The sequence below is a fragment of the Danio rerio genome, chromosome 18, assembly GCF_049306965.1.
Source record: "Danio rerio strain Tuebingen ecotype United States chromosome 18, GRCz12tu, whole genome shotgun sequence".
In the NCBI taxonomy this organism is placed as follows: domain Eukaryota; kingdom Metazoa; phylum Chordata; class Actinopteri; order Cypriniformes; family Danionidae; genus Danio; species Danio rerio.
The window spans coordinates 17,693,640-17,710,752 of NC_133193.1; the positions used below are offsets into that span (position 1 = coordinate 17,693,640).

The window sequence follows — 17,113 nt, forward strand, 5'->3', positions numbered from 1 at the left end:
CTTTATTTTTAAGAGTGTTTAAATTTTCTTTTGAGATATAATCTTACATTATAAATATTTATTGTATATATGTTACTATAGGGTTTGATGAAAACCAAATATTTGTCAAATCACAAAATTATAGAATTAATAAATATCAGCAGGATTGAAAAATTACACAGAATCAGAGGGTTACTTTTAAACTATTAAAACCCTAAAAAAAATTAAAAATCAGCTTATTAAGAATATATATATATATATATATATATATATATATATATATATATATATATATATATATATATATATATATATATATATATATATATATATATATATATATATATATATTTTAAATTATTTACAAATTTAATTTAGGCTTTAAGTGCATATGAATTCTTAATATAGAGGGAGAAACAAAAACATTAAATGACTAAATGTGAATTCATAGTTCATGTCATTTAAGCATTTAAACATATCTACAGTTTAACAGCATAAAAGAAAAGTATGGTTCACCCAGAAAAAGCTATAGGAATTTTGTCAGCAGTTACGCAGATTTTCAATCATTCTTTTTTTACATGTTCCACTTTTTCACATAATCTTCATCGAGTTGTTTTTCGGTCTTATAAATATTCTGAGAATTGTCCAGCACCATGTCTAAAATACAATCCACCTGTCCTCCAACCTAATTATACAGTTAAGATAATAGCACAACAATCATGAGATTGATTCTATGGAACTCTAAATCTTCCAAAGACTCAACTAAATGCATAAATAAATGTTGTGAACTGTAAAAAGAAAGAATATTGGCTGAGGAACCATTTCCCAATTCCACACATTGCATTTCAACGATTCTGCTAACACAGTTATCCGTGTAATTTAGTGATGACACATGCAACATGACACTATCATTATTTTTACACCAGCTAGAGGGCATTTTACTTTAAAACGGTTGTAATAAGATGCTTGCACAAAAGACCTATTTGGTTGTTTTCTAGTGCACTGGTTCTCAATTCTGGCCCTTGCGGCCCCCCACACAGCTTAATTTATGTGTCTTGTGTTTAACACACCTAATTTAGATAACAAGCTCCAAGACTGTGTTGAGATCGACATGTTCCCTAAATTCATTGCTCTCCAAATCAACTTATCTTTAAGTTAGTTCATTAAAAATGTGAAAATATTTGAGCTACAACACTATTTGCAGCAATTTCAATCATTACAGAAATGTGAATCGTATTGAACCGTAATCATGTGATTAGCATAGAAGTCACGTCCTTGAATTCAACATGCACGGCAGAATATTCTGTGATGTCCACTTTGCAGGGCACTTATCAGCAAATGGAACAAACCTCTGAAGTGGTAAGAGAAACATACTAAATATACATTGCAGGAGGTGTTAAAGGAACAGGATTGAGAACTGCTGTTGAAGAGTATATAAGCAGTGCGACATGGCTAAAAGCAACAGAATCCACTATAATTAGTGATTCTTCTACATTGGATTCTGCACGACACAGACTCACTCTATTTCCATTCAAGTGCCATTGACATTCATTTTGAAACTTTAAAACAGTGTTGCTCAAAACTGTTGCTTAAGGCACACCAGCACTTCACATTTAACTCTTCCTAATCAAAAACACCTGAACTGACTCATCAGAACATTAGAAAAAACTCCAAAACCTGAAATGAACGGGTCAAACAAGGAAGACATTTCCAAAATATGAACTGTTAGTGTGCCCCCAGGAACAGGGTTGGGAAACACTGCTTTAAACTGTGTGTTTCTTGGTTGGAGCTTCAAACATCGGTGTCCAGAGGAGGTGATCTGTCCACACAAGGCGACAAAGAGTCCTGACTGTGAGTTGAGCTTATTCCAGTGTCTGAGTCTGTATCCGTCACATCTGCAGGTGAACAAGTCTGTCTGACCTTGCCTGTTGCCTGCTCAGAGACAGTGGCCCTGATCTGGGTCTTCAGAGATGCAGGGTTTGGCTGGTCTGGACAGGCCCCCACCTCAAGTGCACCAAGTTCTGCAACAAGATGCTGGTATTCTTGGTTCTGGGACTGCAAGAATGTTTTGTTCCGCTGCAGTTCCTTCTCAATATCCTGCATTTGGGAATGAAGGGAAAGTCCAGCTCTCATGCTTGTCTCAAGTTCTTTGCGTAAGTTTTCCAGCTCAAAGAGATCTGTTGAGGACAACGAGAGGTTTGGTTCTCCATCTAGTTCTGGACAAGCAGCAGCTGCACCTTTAAAATCTTCCAAATCAGAAGTCCAGCTCCTCAGCTCCACGTCTATATCTTGAGAGAGCTGGTCAATGAGTTCTTGGTGTATGCGAACATGTAGATCCAGTTGCTCGATTCCATCGCTGGTGTATAAATACTCCTGAAAATGGTTGTCAAAATGAGACGGTCCGTCATCACTTTCTGTGATGCTTGAGCGAGGTGTTGGGCTGCTCATTTGTTCCTCTGCATGTTCAATCTCCAAATCTAGCTCACGCATTTGGTGGATCTGCTGCCGGATAGTCTGATCCTGAGAGATGATCATCTGCATAAGCTTGTTAATCTCCTCAGAGCCTTCTGAAGTATCTCCTTTCTGGATCTTCTCCAACTTGCGAAAGGCTTTCTTCACCATTCGTTTTTGCTTCTCTGCTGATACTGTCTTGGCGTACTGTGCAGGTCCTTGGTCCCATCTTTTAGACCTCGCTCCTCGAGACTTTGATGCCCTTTTGGCTCCCTTGGATGATGGCACAAAATCACTGATCTTCATAAGGACGAACTTTATGAAAGGTTTCTCATCGCCCCATGCGTTCCACAGCCGGAGGATTCGAGTGAGAGGCGGCAGTGCCCTCTCAAAACCCTTCCACCTCTCCAGGATACAGAAGTCTTTAGGTTCCCCATGTAAAAGCCTTTTACTTTCTGGTATGGTCTTGTGATCCTCCAGTAAAGCCTTGACTATGTCTGCACAGGTTGTGTGCTTGGTCACACCACAGACTACTTTTTCTTCTTGACACACAAGCACCTGGATTTCCTTCCCTGGTGTCTCCTCTACCACTTTAGACCTGGTAAAGAAATATACCAAATGTTTATTATTTTTATAATGATTATTTTCATTATTTACTGCCACACCAGAAATGTATGGCTATTTCATTGCAACATTAAATATATATAAATTGTTTGTACATAATAACATTAAATTAATAGTTCATTAAGTGATGATGCAAATAGTACATTAATAAATATAAACTTTTTATAATAAAACACTATATATATAATTTTTAAGTCAAGTATTTTCAAATGCGGTGAAATACAATTTTTTATGCTTCAACAGTTTTAAGCTTCATTGGTAGTGCTTACTTCTGATGACAGATTTATGTTTATAGCTCAGATTAACTGACACAATAAATGGCTGACATTATTCAGATGAGAAGACGTCTGCATGACAAATGTTTCATCGCTTCAATTATCTGTAGTGATTATGAGTTGCGGTTTCACAATTTTCTACTCCACTCAGGGCATAACATTACATATGACTAATAACCTTCCCTGTTTAAAATAATCAGAAGACAAATTACAAACTATTAAAAGCTTAAATTAATTTGAAAAACAGGTAGTGTTAATCAGGAATAAATCTAAAACCCCGTTTATAACTCTTTTTTTAATTAAAAGATAAAGCTAAATTAATTTACTTGGTTATTAATTTAAAAACTATATATGTGAACTAGTACTAAAACCACAAAAACTAAAAAAAAAATAATTATAATCTTTAAAAAACCAAATGCAAACATGCACTAAAATAATAAATGTAAAATATGAAATAAATAAAAATAGCAAACTAATAATAAAAGTTAAATCAGGACAGACAGACAGACAGACAGACAGACAGACAGACAGAACAAGAAAATGATGGATGGATGAAACAATAAAATGATGGATGGATGAATGGCCAAAATGATGGATTGCTGGAACAATAAAATGAGGGCTGGATGGAACAATAAAATTATAGATGGATGGATAGATTGAATAAAATGATCGATGGATGGATGGAACAATAAAATGATGGATACAGAAATGGATGGAACAAAATGATGGATGGAACAATAAAATGATGGATAGAACAATATAATGATGAATAGATGGATGGAACAATAAAATGATGGATGGATGGATGGGTGGATGGATAGAACAATAAAATGATGGATGATGGATGGAACAATAAAATAAAGGCTGAATGGATGGAACAATAAAATGATGAATGGATGAATGGAACAAAATGATGGATGGATGGATGGATAGATAGAACAATAAAATGATAGATGGATGGATGGAACAATAAAATGATGAATGGAACAAAGTGATGGATGTATGGATGGATGAAAGGATGGAACAATAAAATGATAGATGGATGGACGGAAAAATAAAATGATGGCTGGCTGGCTTGATGGATAGAAAATAAAATGATGGATAGATGGAACAATAAAATGATGGGTGGATAGATGCATGTATGGATAGATGGAAAATAAAATGATGGATGGATGAAACAATAAAATGATGGCTGGATGGAAAGATTGATAAATGGAACAATAAAATGATAGATGGATTGATGGATGGATGGAACAATAAAATGCTGGATGGGTAGATGGATGGGACAATTAAATTATGTTTGGATGGATGGATGGAACAATAAAATGATGGATAGATGGATGGATGTAACAAAATGATGCATGGAACAATAAAATGATAGATTGAATGATGGAACAATAAAATGAATGATGGCTGGAACAATAAAATGAAGGATAGATGGATGATGGATGGATGGATAGAACAAAATGATTGATGGATGGATGGATGGATGAAACAATACAATTATGGATGGATGGAATAATATGATGGAGGGATGTGTGGATAGATGATGGATAGAACAATAAAATGATGGATGGATGGAACAATAAAATGATTAATGTATGAATAGAACAAAATGATGGATGAATGGATGGGTGGATGGATGGAAGGAAGGAAGGAAGGAAGGAAGGAAGGAAGGAAGGAAGGAAGGAAGGAAGGAAGGATGGAACAATAAAATGATAGATGGATGAATGGAAAAATACAATTTTGGCGGGCTGGCTTGATGGATAGAAAATAAAAAATGGATAGATGGAACAATAAAATGATGGATGGATGGAAAATAAAATGATGGATGGATGGATGGATGGAAATAATATGATGGATGGATGTGTATGTGGGTAAATAGATGGAAAGGTAGATGGATAGTCACATTAGAAAGGTAGATAAATGAATAGACAGACAGACAGACAGACAGACAGACAGACAGACAGACAGACAGATAGATAGATATAGATAGATAGATAGATAGATAGATAGATAGATAGATAGATAGATAGATAGATAGATAGATAGATAGATAGATGGATAGATATGTAAAGGGTGACGACCACCATTTTAATGAATGACCTCGTAGGAATGCAATATACATGCAAGAATGCAGTTGGTTGGTTAATATTTAAAAAAAGCACCTACTTATACTCTACACGAAAGTAAATAGTTCAGCTATTTGCATAGCAGACCACTCGATACAGTGTTAGTAGTATATAAATTACAAAAGCAATGCGATTTTGTAGCCCTAGTCAATTGTAATAGCCTGACAAAGTTAAAAGCTCACTGCAAGATTGTATGACATCTAACATTTACTGTATAGAAGGTTATTTTTAACAGCTAATCCCACCTGTGCCATGACATCACTGGCATGACATCATAATGGAAGTGTGAAACCCTGGCATTTACATAATAAGCAAGTAAAAGTATACAGTAGCTTGTCCACACATGTCAGACGCATTGAAACAGACAATATGCTACTTTACAGCACAATACAAGCATTCACGCAGACTTAACAATGCATTTCTTGGCTTGTTATACAATTTTGATCCATTTAAAGAGTCTGAATAGTGTGCAGTGGGAAATCGATATTGTTTTCATGTAGTGGTCTGTTCTATTTAGTCTTTTCCAAAATTGTCATGAGTACAGGAAACAAATGAAGGGGGGATGGAAGCACCTGTGTTTGTCTTTTGGGAAAATCAATGGTGACCAGCAACATCCTGTTACATACATCCTGCCAACAAGTTCATGTACTGTGAGGCAATGGAACATAATGAATTCCATTTTATAGATGCAGCCTACTCCAAACTAATGGAGAAAAGCAAACAGTCTGGAGTTTGTGGATTAAAGGTTAAAAGGGTGATAATGGTAACCAAATATTTTGTCTGACACTACTGGTCAAAAAGTTTGGGGTCAGTAAGATATTTAAATGTTTTAAAATTAGCTTATCCTGCTCATCAAGACTGCATTATTTAATCAAAAATACAGTACAAATTGTAAAATTCTGAAACGTTATTGCACTATAAAATAACTAGTCAAAAGTAATTTATAATCTAATAATGTATTGCAGTGATTTTAAAGATGAATTTTCAGCTTTATTAGTCCAGTCTTCAGTTACATGATTCTTAAGAAATCGCTCTAATATTAATTATTATTGTTTTTAATATTCTTAATAATAATATTATTATTGTTAATGGTAATATTAATAAAAGAAATGAGTAATAATGGAGTAATAATTTCATTTGAAACTACATAAAATAAGTAATGAATATATATTTAATAAATAAATATTTAACAATTGTTTTTACATTTAATAAATGCCGTCTTGATGAATAGAATGGCTGTCTGAAATTGCATACTTCCATACTATAGTATGCTAAAATCAGCAAACGAGCCGAGTAGTATGTCAAATTCTTCAATTTGAAAATCAGTATGCAAGAAGAACCTACTACTTCCGGCGGGATTCTGAAGTGCGCATCATATGTACGGTGGGCTATCCCATGATGCCCCGCGAGAGAATTCATGAGCGAAGCGACGCTACTCACACGGGTAGGTTACGTGATCATGACAAAATGGTGGATGTAGTACATCCGAGTTCCATTTATTCTGCTCACATTTATACTGTATAACATACTTCTCTAATGGCCGAGTAGTATGTTTAAATTCAAATGCAGTACCTACTGAGTAGTAGGCGGTTTCGGACGCAGCCTATGTTTTTTTTCATTGACTTGCTCATACATTTTATCAATGTTTAAGGACTACCGGTTAAGCCAACAGGTTTGCTTAACCCTTTGGGCCTGTTTCATGTTTTGAAATTGTAAATGCTTCATTGGAATAGGATGAAATAGGAGTTTTTTTGTCACATCAGATATGATCGTGCTCCACTATCATCCTTTAAAAATTCAATCCAGTTATTAGTACAAAATCACTGTGCTTGTTTTTAGTTCCCTGGTTTTATATATTATTATATGCATTTTTAAAAAAAGGTATTCTATTGTGTCTCTGCTGCTTTGTACTGTATCTGCTTTTTACGTTTCCTCTTGGCCAAGTCATCATTGTAAATGAGAACTGGGTCTTAATTGACTTACCTGGTTAAATAAAGGTTATTATAATTTGTGAGCAAGCAAAAAAATCATGGACATGTTTGGAACATTGTAAGGGGTAAAAAAAAAGTCGCACTTGCTCCTTCATAGTTAAAAGTGACTGTTTACATGGACACCAGTAATCATTATTTTCCTTAATCTGAATAAGACGATATATGATTAAGTAGTAATGATTAATTATGATATGTGTTTACATAAGTTGCTTTTTGAATGTTCCTTTCATGATCCCGTTTTAGCACATATTTCGATTAATGGCATTATGTGAATTCACCTTTTCTTCCAGAGTTTCATGTAATTTCGGGTATTTCATTTTTAATTTGTCGACTTTAGCTGCAGTTTGGCATTTTTATTTAAGAACATTTTATGCACACCCCCTGTGACAAACGAGATATTGGATGCAAGTATGAACAGCTGGAAGAGTGTAGTTTCAATGGAATTTGATACTACCGCACAACATATGGGGAAAAAAAACTGCACACTTCAAGATGCAGGTGTCTGTGGTCCTTCACTGACTCGGTAGGTGCAGAGAATAGTGTCAGACGGACGTGTGTATTTAGACTATCTTGTCACAAAATGCGGCATAAATCCTACATGACGGTAATGGTTTGATTTCGGTGTTTACATGTATTTACCACACTTTAATAATGCAACTAAAATAGGCATACTCCACATGTCTTTATCCGAATTCATTTTAGTTTGATTATGACTTTAGTCAGATTAATGTGTTCAAAAATCTGTTTACATCGTACACTCTTAAGTATTGTTTTAATTGTATTAAAATCGAATTATTGGTGTCCATGTAAACATACTCAATGACTGACATAGCTAAAGAGAACATGTTAAGTAATCTGGATCTTAAGAACCTTCAAATAAAATAAAAAAACAAAGGAAATCCAAAACCTTACCTCTCCTACCTACAAAACCTACTTTATTAATTTATTTATGGATCAGGCGGTTACATGACTTTACAAGCTTTTATTTTTAAACACCTCCAGAAGCCACTTTTAGATTATGAAATAATAATAATAATAATAATAATATTGATAATAATAACAATATAGCAATTATTGATAATTAATAAATAATACAAATAAATAATTAGTATATTAAATATAATGGGAAAACTGTATAAATACTGCATAGTATTTTAAATATTATATCTAAAAAAAATTTAATAATAATCCAAAATTGTTATTGATCATATTATTTATTAGTGATTTCCCTGAAAAAGACCAAGGTTACATGTCAAGTCTTCAATCACTTTTGACTGTAAAGAAGCCAAGGGTGACCCTTAAACAAAAAAGGTCAGAAGGTTAATGTCACCTAAATGTTACATGTCCTGAGGGTAAGTAATGACTCATTTAAATCTTAGGGTGAACAAGTTAGTCCACTGCATAAAACACTTATTTTTAAATCTAGATTAGATGTATCTTTCATACCCTAATAATCACAAGGGCAGAAACATTGTCAGAGAAGCAATGAATGTGAAAGGAACAGAACACTCTGCTTCTCAACTCACAGAGCAAAGACAAACACATGTGTTGCCACTGAGAACACACTGTGTCCAACAAAAAGACTCAACACAGTGTCTGGACCAGGAACATAATCTCCCTGAGAGTCAGTCTATAAAGGTTTATTAGGCTGTATAAAATTATGCCTGGGAAATTAAACATCAATTTGTGGGCCATTCGTGTGATATATTTCCTTTCTCAAATTCATGATCCTTATATCAGTACATTAAGATGTAGGTATTGATACAGTATAATACTAAACCTCATGCAGCAGTTGTAAAACGCGTCAGTCAGAGCTGATGTGTGATCATGGGTACTGCCTGTCAAATGATTCCTTAATGGAAATATAAAGTTTAGAGTGCAAAGTGAAAAAAATAATTAGTAAATTAGAAAAAACTAATCAGTAACGAGTTCCACAGATTTATTTTGAATAAATTTCTTTCTTCAAAATATTAATTTGTTTTTAATTGGTTCAAACTGGAGTCCTGCTTTCAAAAGCTTATAAAATAAGCTGGATTTGTGTTTAATCCACACTCAACATTAGCCATTCTGAATGATGGACTTGCAGCATCATTTCACGTCTCTGAAGGACATTTTTGCTGATTTAATATAAAAGGGTGTGTCATGATGGTGCAGTGGGTGGAAGGTTGCTGGCTCGAGCCTCAGCTGGATCAGTTGGCATGTCTGTGTGGAGTTTGCATATTCTCCTTATGTACGTGTGGGTTTCTCAGGGTGCTCGGTTTTCCCCACAAGTCCTAAGACATGCGCTTTAGCAGAATTGGGTAAGAGAAATTGTCCGAAATGTATGTGTGTGTGAATGAGTGTGTATGGATGTTTCCCATTGATGGGTTGCAGCTGGAAGGGCATCCACTGCATAAAACATATGCTAGATAATTGGTGCTTCATTCTGCTGTGGCAACCCCAGATTAATAAAGGGACTAAGCTAAAAAGAAAATGAATTAATAAATGAATAATATAAAATGTCTTCATAATTATACCTATACAAGTTAATTTTATTAATTTTCTTTTACCTCTGATTAGCTATATTTTAGTTCTTCCAACTTTTGGTTAATTAGCTTTTTTTTCAGTGACATTTTCATGCTATAGTGTAGGTAAACATACCATTTACCCAATCATGAGGAAAAGTAACTTATTGTCAGAAAAGTGGTTTGTTCAACACAAGCGGCAATTCGGCAACTCGTAACTTTTTGGTTTAGTGGCTAATTTGTATGAATCCATACAATCTCATTCGTACAATTTAGTACGATTTACTTATCCCCCAATGGCGGCTGAGTTTAGGGGTGGGGTTTGGGTGCCACGCCACCTTTTTAAAATTGTAAAATTTTGTATGACTGAACTTGAACAAATTAGCAACTCGACTGACAAACAGTAAAATAGTTACATTTCCTCATGGAATCATGCTGCTTTATTTGTGCAAATTCAATTTCATTAGTACAATGTACAATGTACAAATGTACAATTTTTAAAAAAAGTGTTGTGTACCTAACCCCCTCTTAAACTCATCCGTCATTGGTGAAGGAACAAACCATACAAACATTTTTTAGAATTAGCCACGAAATCAAATTAACCACGAAATCAAATTGCTGTGAGATTGTGTAGCATTATGCTACCTGAGTCCTATCTAAAGCCAAGCTCACACTCTGCGAATTTTATTAATCCTTTATGAATATATCTCGGCAGACTGTACAAACATGATTCACATGTCAGATTGTAAAATCTCAGTTGTTAATGTCAGACTGAACGAAAATAAAGACATGCAAGAAGAAAACTAATCTAGAATTTGCCATCATCCAATCTGTGACATGTTCAGTAAATCTTTCTGAAATTATATGTACTTTCTCAAAGCGAATATGATATGTAGCGTTAATTTGGCTCACCACATATAATTTTTTGGGTTTGACGTTGTGCTGATTGCAATATCAGATTCCTATTGGTTCTTGAATTGACAATGGTCGTAGCTGAAGTCACTCTGCTGTAAAGTGTCTGAAATCTTCTGAAACTGACAGAATTTCATCAATTGGACTAATTGATTGCAACGACCGTTAAGCCACTGTCAATAAACACGTCAAACCAATAATCAAAGACCACAGATGGCAGCCCAGGATAACAGGAATCTTTACGGCTTTTTCCAATTTATTCCTTAGATGGCCAGCGTGAGCAGGGCTTACAATGTAAATTTTGTGAGGAAAATGGTTTATTATTTTTATTTATTTTATTTTTGGGGGGAAAAAGGTCCTTGATTAGCAAAATTGAGAATGTAAAACATCTTCATTGTATTTTAGGCTCTATTTACACCCAGCATTAAGATGCATTTTAGTCGACACAATCACAAGGATGACTCTAAATACAGGCGTAAAAAGAATCTGAAACATTTGGAAGTGTCCACTTTTTACCACTTTCAGAGATCGTTAAAGGTGCATTTAACTGACTTGCAAACGCTAGTTGTCAAATGCATTCAGACAGCCACAAAAACAAAACACATACTCTCCATCGACTGATCAGATTACTTGACATGTTTGAGAAGCATGCATGCTAGTCAGACAGGTTTTAAACTTTGCGATCTGAAATAAAAACTGAAGTTTGATTTGAAAGTGTAAAATCATATTAAAAGGCCAATGTTTTCTTGCATGTTCTGATTGTTACTCAAACCCAATTTTAGCATATATGTCTTGTAGCAGAAACAAGAGCTGCTACTCTCTTTCTCTTGTCTTCTTTATTTTTTAAATACTTGATTGACAGATCAGAAAAAAAGATGTATATGTGCAATAGGTCAAAGAAAAACTAAAGTGTACAAACAAAATGAAAGATGAAAATACCAGGTGTAAATGGGAATGGGATCCCCTTTGTCTACTTGTGACCTAATCAAAATTCATCTTAGTCGCAGGTGTGACCAGAGCCTTAGGTGGAGCAGTGTGTTTATAGCAAAGCAAAATATGAGTTAAAAATCATAATGCTGCTCCAGAAGGTTATTATTTAGGCCTTAAAAGATTGACCCTACGTTTGGTGTGCTAAAAAAATACATATACAATTTTGGCAGCTAAGTTAAGTGTAATAACCACCTCCAGTTTTAAAAGAAGCATACGTTCACAAAAAAATGGAACCATGTTTAAATTAGGTTTTAGATCGACATCGTGTGGACCACATTAAATAAAGCAAAGACAAAGTTAGATTGCCTTTGATTACACTTTTCTTTGTATAATTATAAAGGCTTTTGCTTTTAAGGTGATTTTACAGCATCATAAAAATATAATGTCCAATTAGAGAATCTCTAGCTTAAACTCTAATGACAGGTAAAGAGTGATAAAATGATTCGAAATGCAAAAAAATGTCCAGCCTTAAACATTGATATAGATGGAGACAAAAATTGGCAAAACATAACAGAAACTGTGATGCAAAAAAATGTGGGATAGCTATCTGAGAGAGAATCCTCTTTAATCAACGCCACAACAAACACTATTAAATAATTAACAGGTAGACGAGACTACAGTACATGGAAACACTGAGACATCAAAAGTAAACCAGGACACTTAAAATAAATGGGAAAGTCAATTATGGTCTCGATGAGAAAAACCTCAGAGAAAACCCCTAAAAAATCTTTCTGTCAGTAATTTATGAGCACATATTAGGTTCATCTCATATAACCCAAAATATTTTTGGCGCCAAATTATTGAAGCTACCTTTCATGAAGATCTTTTGAACAACATAAAAAGCAATAAGACCAATTATAATAATAATAATTTATAGATCATAAATAATATTTGGTGTCATGTTGTCCCAATTAATAATAGAATAAGGTTTCATTTCTTGCATCATAGACCAATTGTTTTACTTTATAACACCTAAATATTGTCAGGATTCATGGGTATTAACTTTGTGTTGCCTATTTTTGACAGTAAAAGTTGACTTGTATTTATGAATCACCAATGATCAAAGTTTCAGCTTAAAATCGTTTATGTTCTACTGAAAAACAAAATGTCACCTACAACAGATGGCCTGAAGGTGAATAAATTAACAGCAATTTTTCATTTTTGAGTGAGCTGTCCCTTCAAACATTTTTTATTTTATGAAATATCACGCTCGTTACCTCATCTCCTTTCTTGGCCCTCAATAGAGTTATAATTATTGTGTCAAAGTCCTTATAATTTACATCAAGAACCCTTCACTTGTTCAAGCAATCAAACCGAAATTACAAGCTTTTAAAAAAACAAACTAGAACAACACGAATGTTAACCTTCTAACTCTCAGAATTATATTAACAAATTATTTGTAAACATCAGTTTGAAAACTTATAAACAGAATGCATTGCTGACACAAGCCACTGCTAAAAACACACCACATTGTGCTTTCCAACTGATTACATCAAACGCAGACTCGGACGTACTGACACGTACATGCGTCACGCAGGATTTAATATTTAGAAAAAAAGTGACTCATTTTGGAGAAACTCATTTGGCGTTACTTAACGCCAGCTACCTGCATCCTAGAGAGACACCAGCAAGCAGCAAAACAGCATTAGTGTAACTCGACTCTCTGCAACCATGCAGTGAAACACTTGAGTGAGACTGTTGTTACAGTTACGACAGCTTTCATTCCATAACAAGAACTTTTACGTGTTTTTCATCGCGAACTGCTCTGAGTACAACAAAAACAATAATAACATTTTTTTTAATTCGCTTCTCGTATTTTCTCTACCTTTCACACTGGTATCAACCTAATAAATGTGTACCTGAAAAATTGATGAAAAGTAGGCGGTAAGACTGCGCAATCTCAAATGAAATGGATGGTGTGAATCATACCTGCTCTTCAAACGCGCCTTCAGAAAGTTTCTTCCAAAAGGAGCCATATCGCATGTCAATAAGATCACAGGTCGGATCCAAACATCGCGGAACAGAACCGATCGCGTAAACCCAATCAGGAAAGTGCTGCTGAGTGCTGGTGGAGGCAAAAGTTGAACAACTTGCGAACTTCAAAGAGGAGTTTCAAGCAGGGCCGCCCACTTCACACGGAGGGAGGCGACAAAACTCTAAGTGGAGCTGGAGAAAATCGTGATAGCATCTCTGTTTGGTGCCACTGAGCGAATGGGGACGAGTGCTTTTACACATTTTGTTTTAGTATGTGTAACTCTGGGGTTCAAACTACGTCTTTAAACTCATATGATATGCATATATACAGTTGAAGTCAGAATTATTACCCCCTTTTGAATTATTTTTCTTTTTTAAATGTTTCCCAAATTATTTTTAACAGAGCAAGGGAATTTCCACAGTATGTCTGATTATATTTTTTCTTCTGGGGAAAGTCTTATTTGTTTTGTTTCAGCTAGAATAAAAGCTGCTTTTAATTTTTTAAAAGCCATTTTAAGGTCAAAGTTATTAGCCCATTTAAGCTAGCAATATATTTTTAATTGTGTACAGAAAAAAACATCTTTATACAATAATTACCCTAACCTCCTTAGTAACCTGCCTAATTACCCTAACCTGGCTAGTTAACTTAATTGACCCATGTTAAGCCTTTAAATGTCACTTTGAGCTGCATAGAAGTGTCTTGAAAAATATCTAGTAAAATATTATTTACTGTCATCATGGCAAAGAGAAAAAAAGTCAGTTATTGTTATTAAGCTATTATGTTTAGAAATGTGTTGAAAAAAAATCTGCTCTCTGTTAAACAGAAATGAGGGAAAAAAATAAACAGGGGGGCTAATAATATAAAACCTATCCGCAACATTTTGAATTGGTTAGGAAAAAAGGAGTTTAAACTTTCAATAATACAGTGCTTCTATACTAAAGCAGTAATTTGGGCACTAAAACGTAAAAAGTACTCAAAAGTATAATTTATGTGCTAATATGCACCTTTAAGGTACTAATAGTACACAGGGCTAAACAAAGCACAAAGGTGGAATGGCAGCATTTGCATCCTAAAACTAGGATAGATGGGTTATAATAGCCTAGCAATTACGAAAACTGAATTTTGACATCTTAAATTAAAAAAAATATATATTGTGTCAATTAAATGTATTTCCAGGCCAAGGAATAAGGAAATAATAATAATAAATAGAATAAAATAAAATATAACTATAAGGAAATATATATATATATATATATATATATATATATATATATATATATATATATATATATGTGTGTGTGTGTGTGTGTGTGTGTGTGTGTGTGCGTGCGTGCGTGCAGTGGCGCAGTATAGTGCTGTCGCCTAACAGCAAGAAGGTCGCTGCGGTTCGAGCCTCGGCTTAGTTGCTGTTTCTGTGTGGAGTTTGCATGTTCTCCGTGCGTTCGCGTGGGTTTCCTCCAGGTGCTCCGGTTTCCCCACAGTCCAAAGACAAGGAGTATACAGGTGAATTAGGTAGGCTAAATTGTCCGTAGTGTATGAGTGTGTTTGTGAATGTGTGTGTGTGGATGTTTCCCAGAGATTGGTTGCAGCTGGAAGGGCATCCGCTGTATAAAAACTTGCTGAATAAGTTGGCAGTTCATTCCGCTGTGGCGACCCCGGATTAAGAAAATGAATGAATAAATGTATATATCCCCCTAATTATAATATACAGCGTATGTAGAGTATTTCTCTATTATTTCATAAGGGTGCCCAAAGTTTTTTCTTATAATGTGCCAAAAACCTTGATTGAGGGCTGTGGGCCAAATAAATATACAAAAAACAGAAATGTGCGCATATCCAGAAAAATCTTGAAGGCAGGTGCATGATCAAAAAACAAACATAAGTAGCAAAAGATTCAAAGTAATGTAAAGTAAAGTAAAGTGGCAGTGTGCCGATTTACTTTGAATCTTTTGCCAAATAAATATACACTAAACTCCATTGGGTTATAAATGGGATTGTTTATGTTTAGTTTTTTACGTTTTCTAGTTATTTTTAAATAATAGCAATTAAATTAGGAAATTACCCATGGCAAATCTAAAGTATTACAACTTTAGATTTGCCATGGGTAATTTCCTAATTTAATTGCTATTATTTAAAAATAACTAGAAAACGTAAAAAAATAAACATAAACAATCCCATTTATAACACAATGGAGTTAATTGTTGAATACAATTCAACAGTTCAATTAAAAAAGTCTGATTTATTTAATTGAAACATTTAATTTCAGTTGGCTTTTTTGTTGCTCAGCAATAAAACAAACAAACAAACAAACGGTTACGTTAAATTTGAAATCACAATCTCTGTCAAAGGTATTCACCCAAACCGACTCGCCCTCCCTTCTCCCTCTTTTCAGATGGGACGGAGGGCCAAATCAAAGATTACCATTGTTAGCCAACTTTCTCCAACCATCTCCTCCTCACATTAATATTTGATTTACTTACATTTAATGGCAAATAAAATACAGTTGCCATGTAATATTTCATATAGTTTTTTTTACCTACACTGTACATGGGTCCCAAACAATTCCTTCATGTTTTCCCAATACAAATTGATTAAGTTAATTTCATAGTCTGTATAAATTTACGTGGATTGAACATAAAACAATTAAGTTGTCCCCCAAAAACCTTAAGAATTATGTTGTTTTAACTTATTATTTTTAAGGTATTTTTTGAGTGCATTGAAGTCAAGCTGTAACAACATCCTCTGATCTTAAATTAAAATGAATCACAACATAATAATTCAGCCTTGACATTGGCTATCATGCATCTGAATGGAATACAAACTGTACTGAGAGAAACCGTCAAGGTCTAACGTCATATATTCTCCCAAATAATTTTTATCTCAGCATGATATGATGAACAACCTACAACAATGGAACGTTTGACACCAAATGGCCATCAACACATGCTAAAACTGATAAATCTTCAAGTATTTACAATATCATTGAGTTCTGGCATCCGACATCCTCTCCAACTTTATTCGTCATCCTCACGCTTCCAAGAACTAATCACAAATTCACTTCTTCACCCCTCCTTCCGAAAATGAAGAGGAACATTAAATGAGCATTTATGGAAGTTTTGACGTCAACAACCAAAGTGCTTTCTGAGGTGTTTGCTGATGTCATTGTGACACAGGACGAGGTTGCATGGAGGGAGGGATTGAGAGAGAGAGAGAGAGATATGGAGATGAATACGGGAGGGGTAGGAACGATAGTGTGCCTCCTCTGACATCATACAGGCTC

At 34.5% G+C, this 17,113-nt stretch overlaps 1 protein-coding gene across 1 annotated transcript; it reads right to left on the reverse strand.

Moving 5' to 3' along the window:
• Positions 1-893: 893 nt before the first annotated feature.
• Positions 894-13,945, reverse strand: rassf9 (Ras association domain family member 9). The gene is made up of 2 exons (XM_001922320.9): positions 13,788-13,945; positions 894-3,028 (listed from the first exon to the last, which is right to left on the reverse strand). The coding sequence occupies exons 1-2, from the start codon at positions 13,832-13,834 to the stop codon at positions 1,771-1,773; spliced, it is 1,305 nt and encodes a 434-aa protein (XP_001922355.3). The 5' UTR covers positions 13,835-13,945; the 3' UTR covers positions 894-1,770.
• Between the last annotated feature and the right edge of the window lie 3,168 nt (positions 13,946-17,113).

What these genes read in the sequence shown, in the direction of transcription:
- rassf9 (XM_001922320.9), bottom strand. Translation starts at nt 13,834, where the DNA reads ATGGCTCCTTTTGGAAGAAACTTTCTGAAGGCGCGTTTGAAGAGCAG. An exon ending in AAGGCGCGTTTGAAGAGCAG is followed by an intron (nt 3,029 to 13,787) that starts GTATGATTCACA and finishes TTTCTTTACCAG; the next exon opens with GTCTAAAGTGGTAGAGGAGA.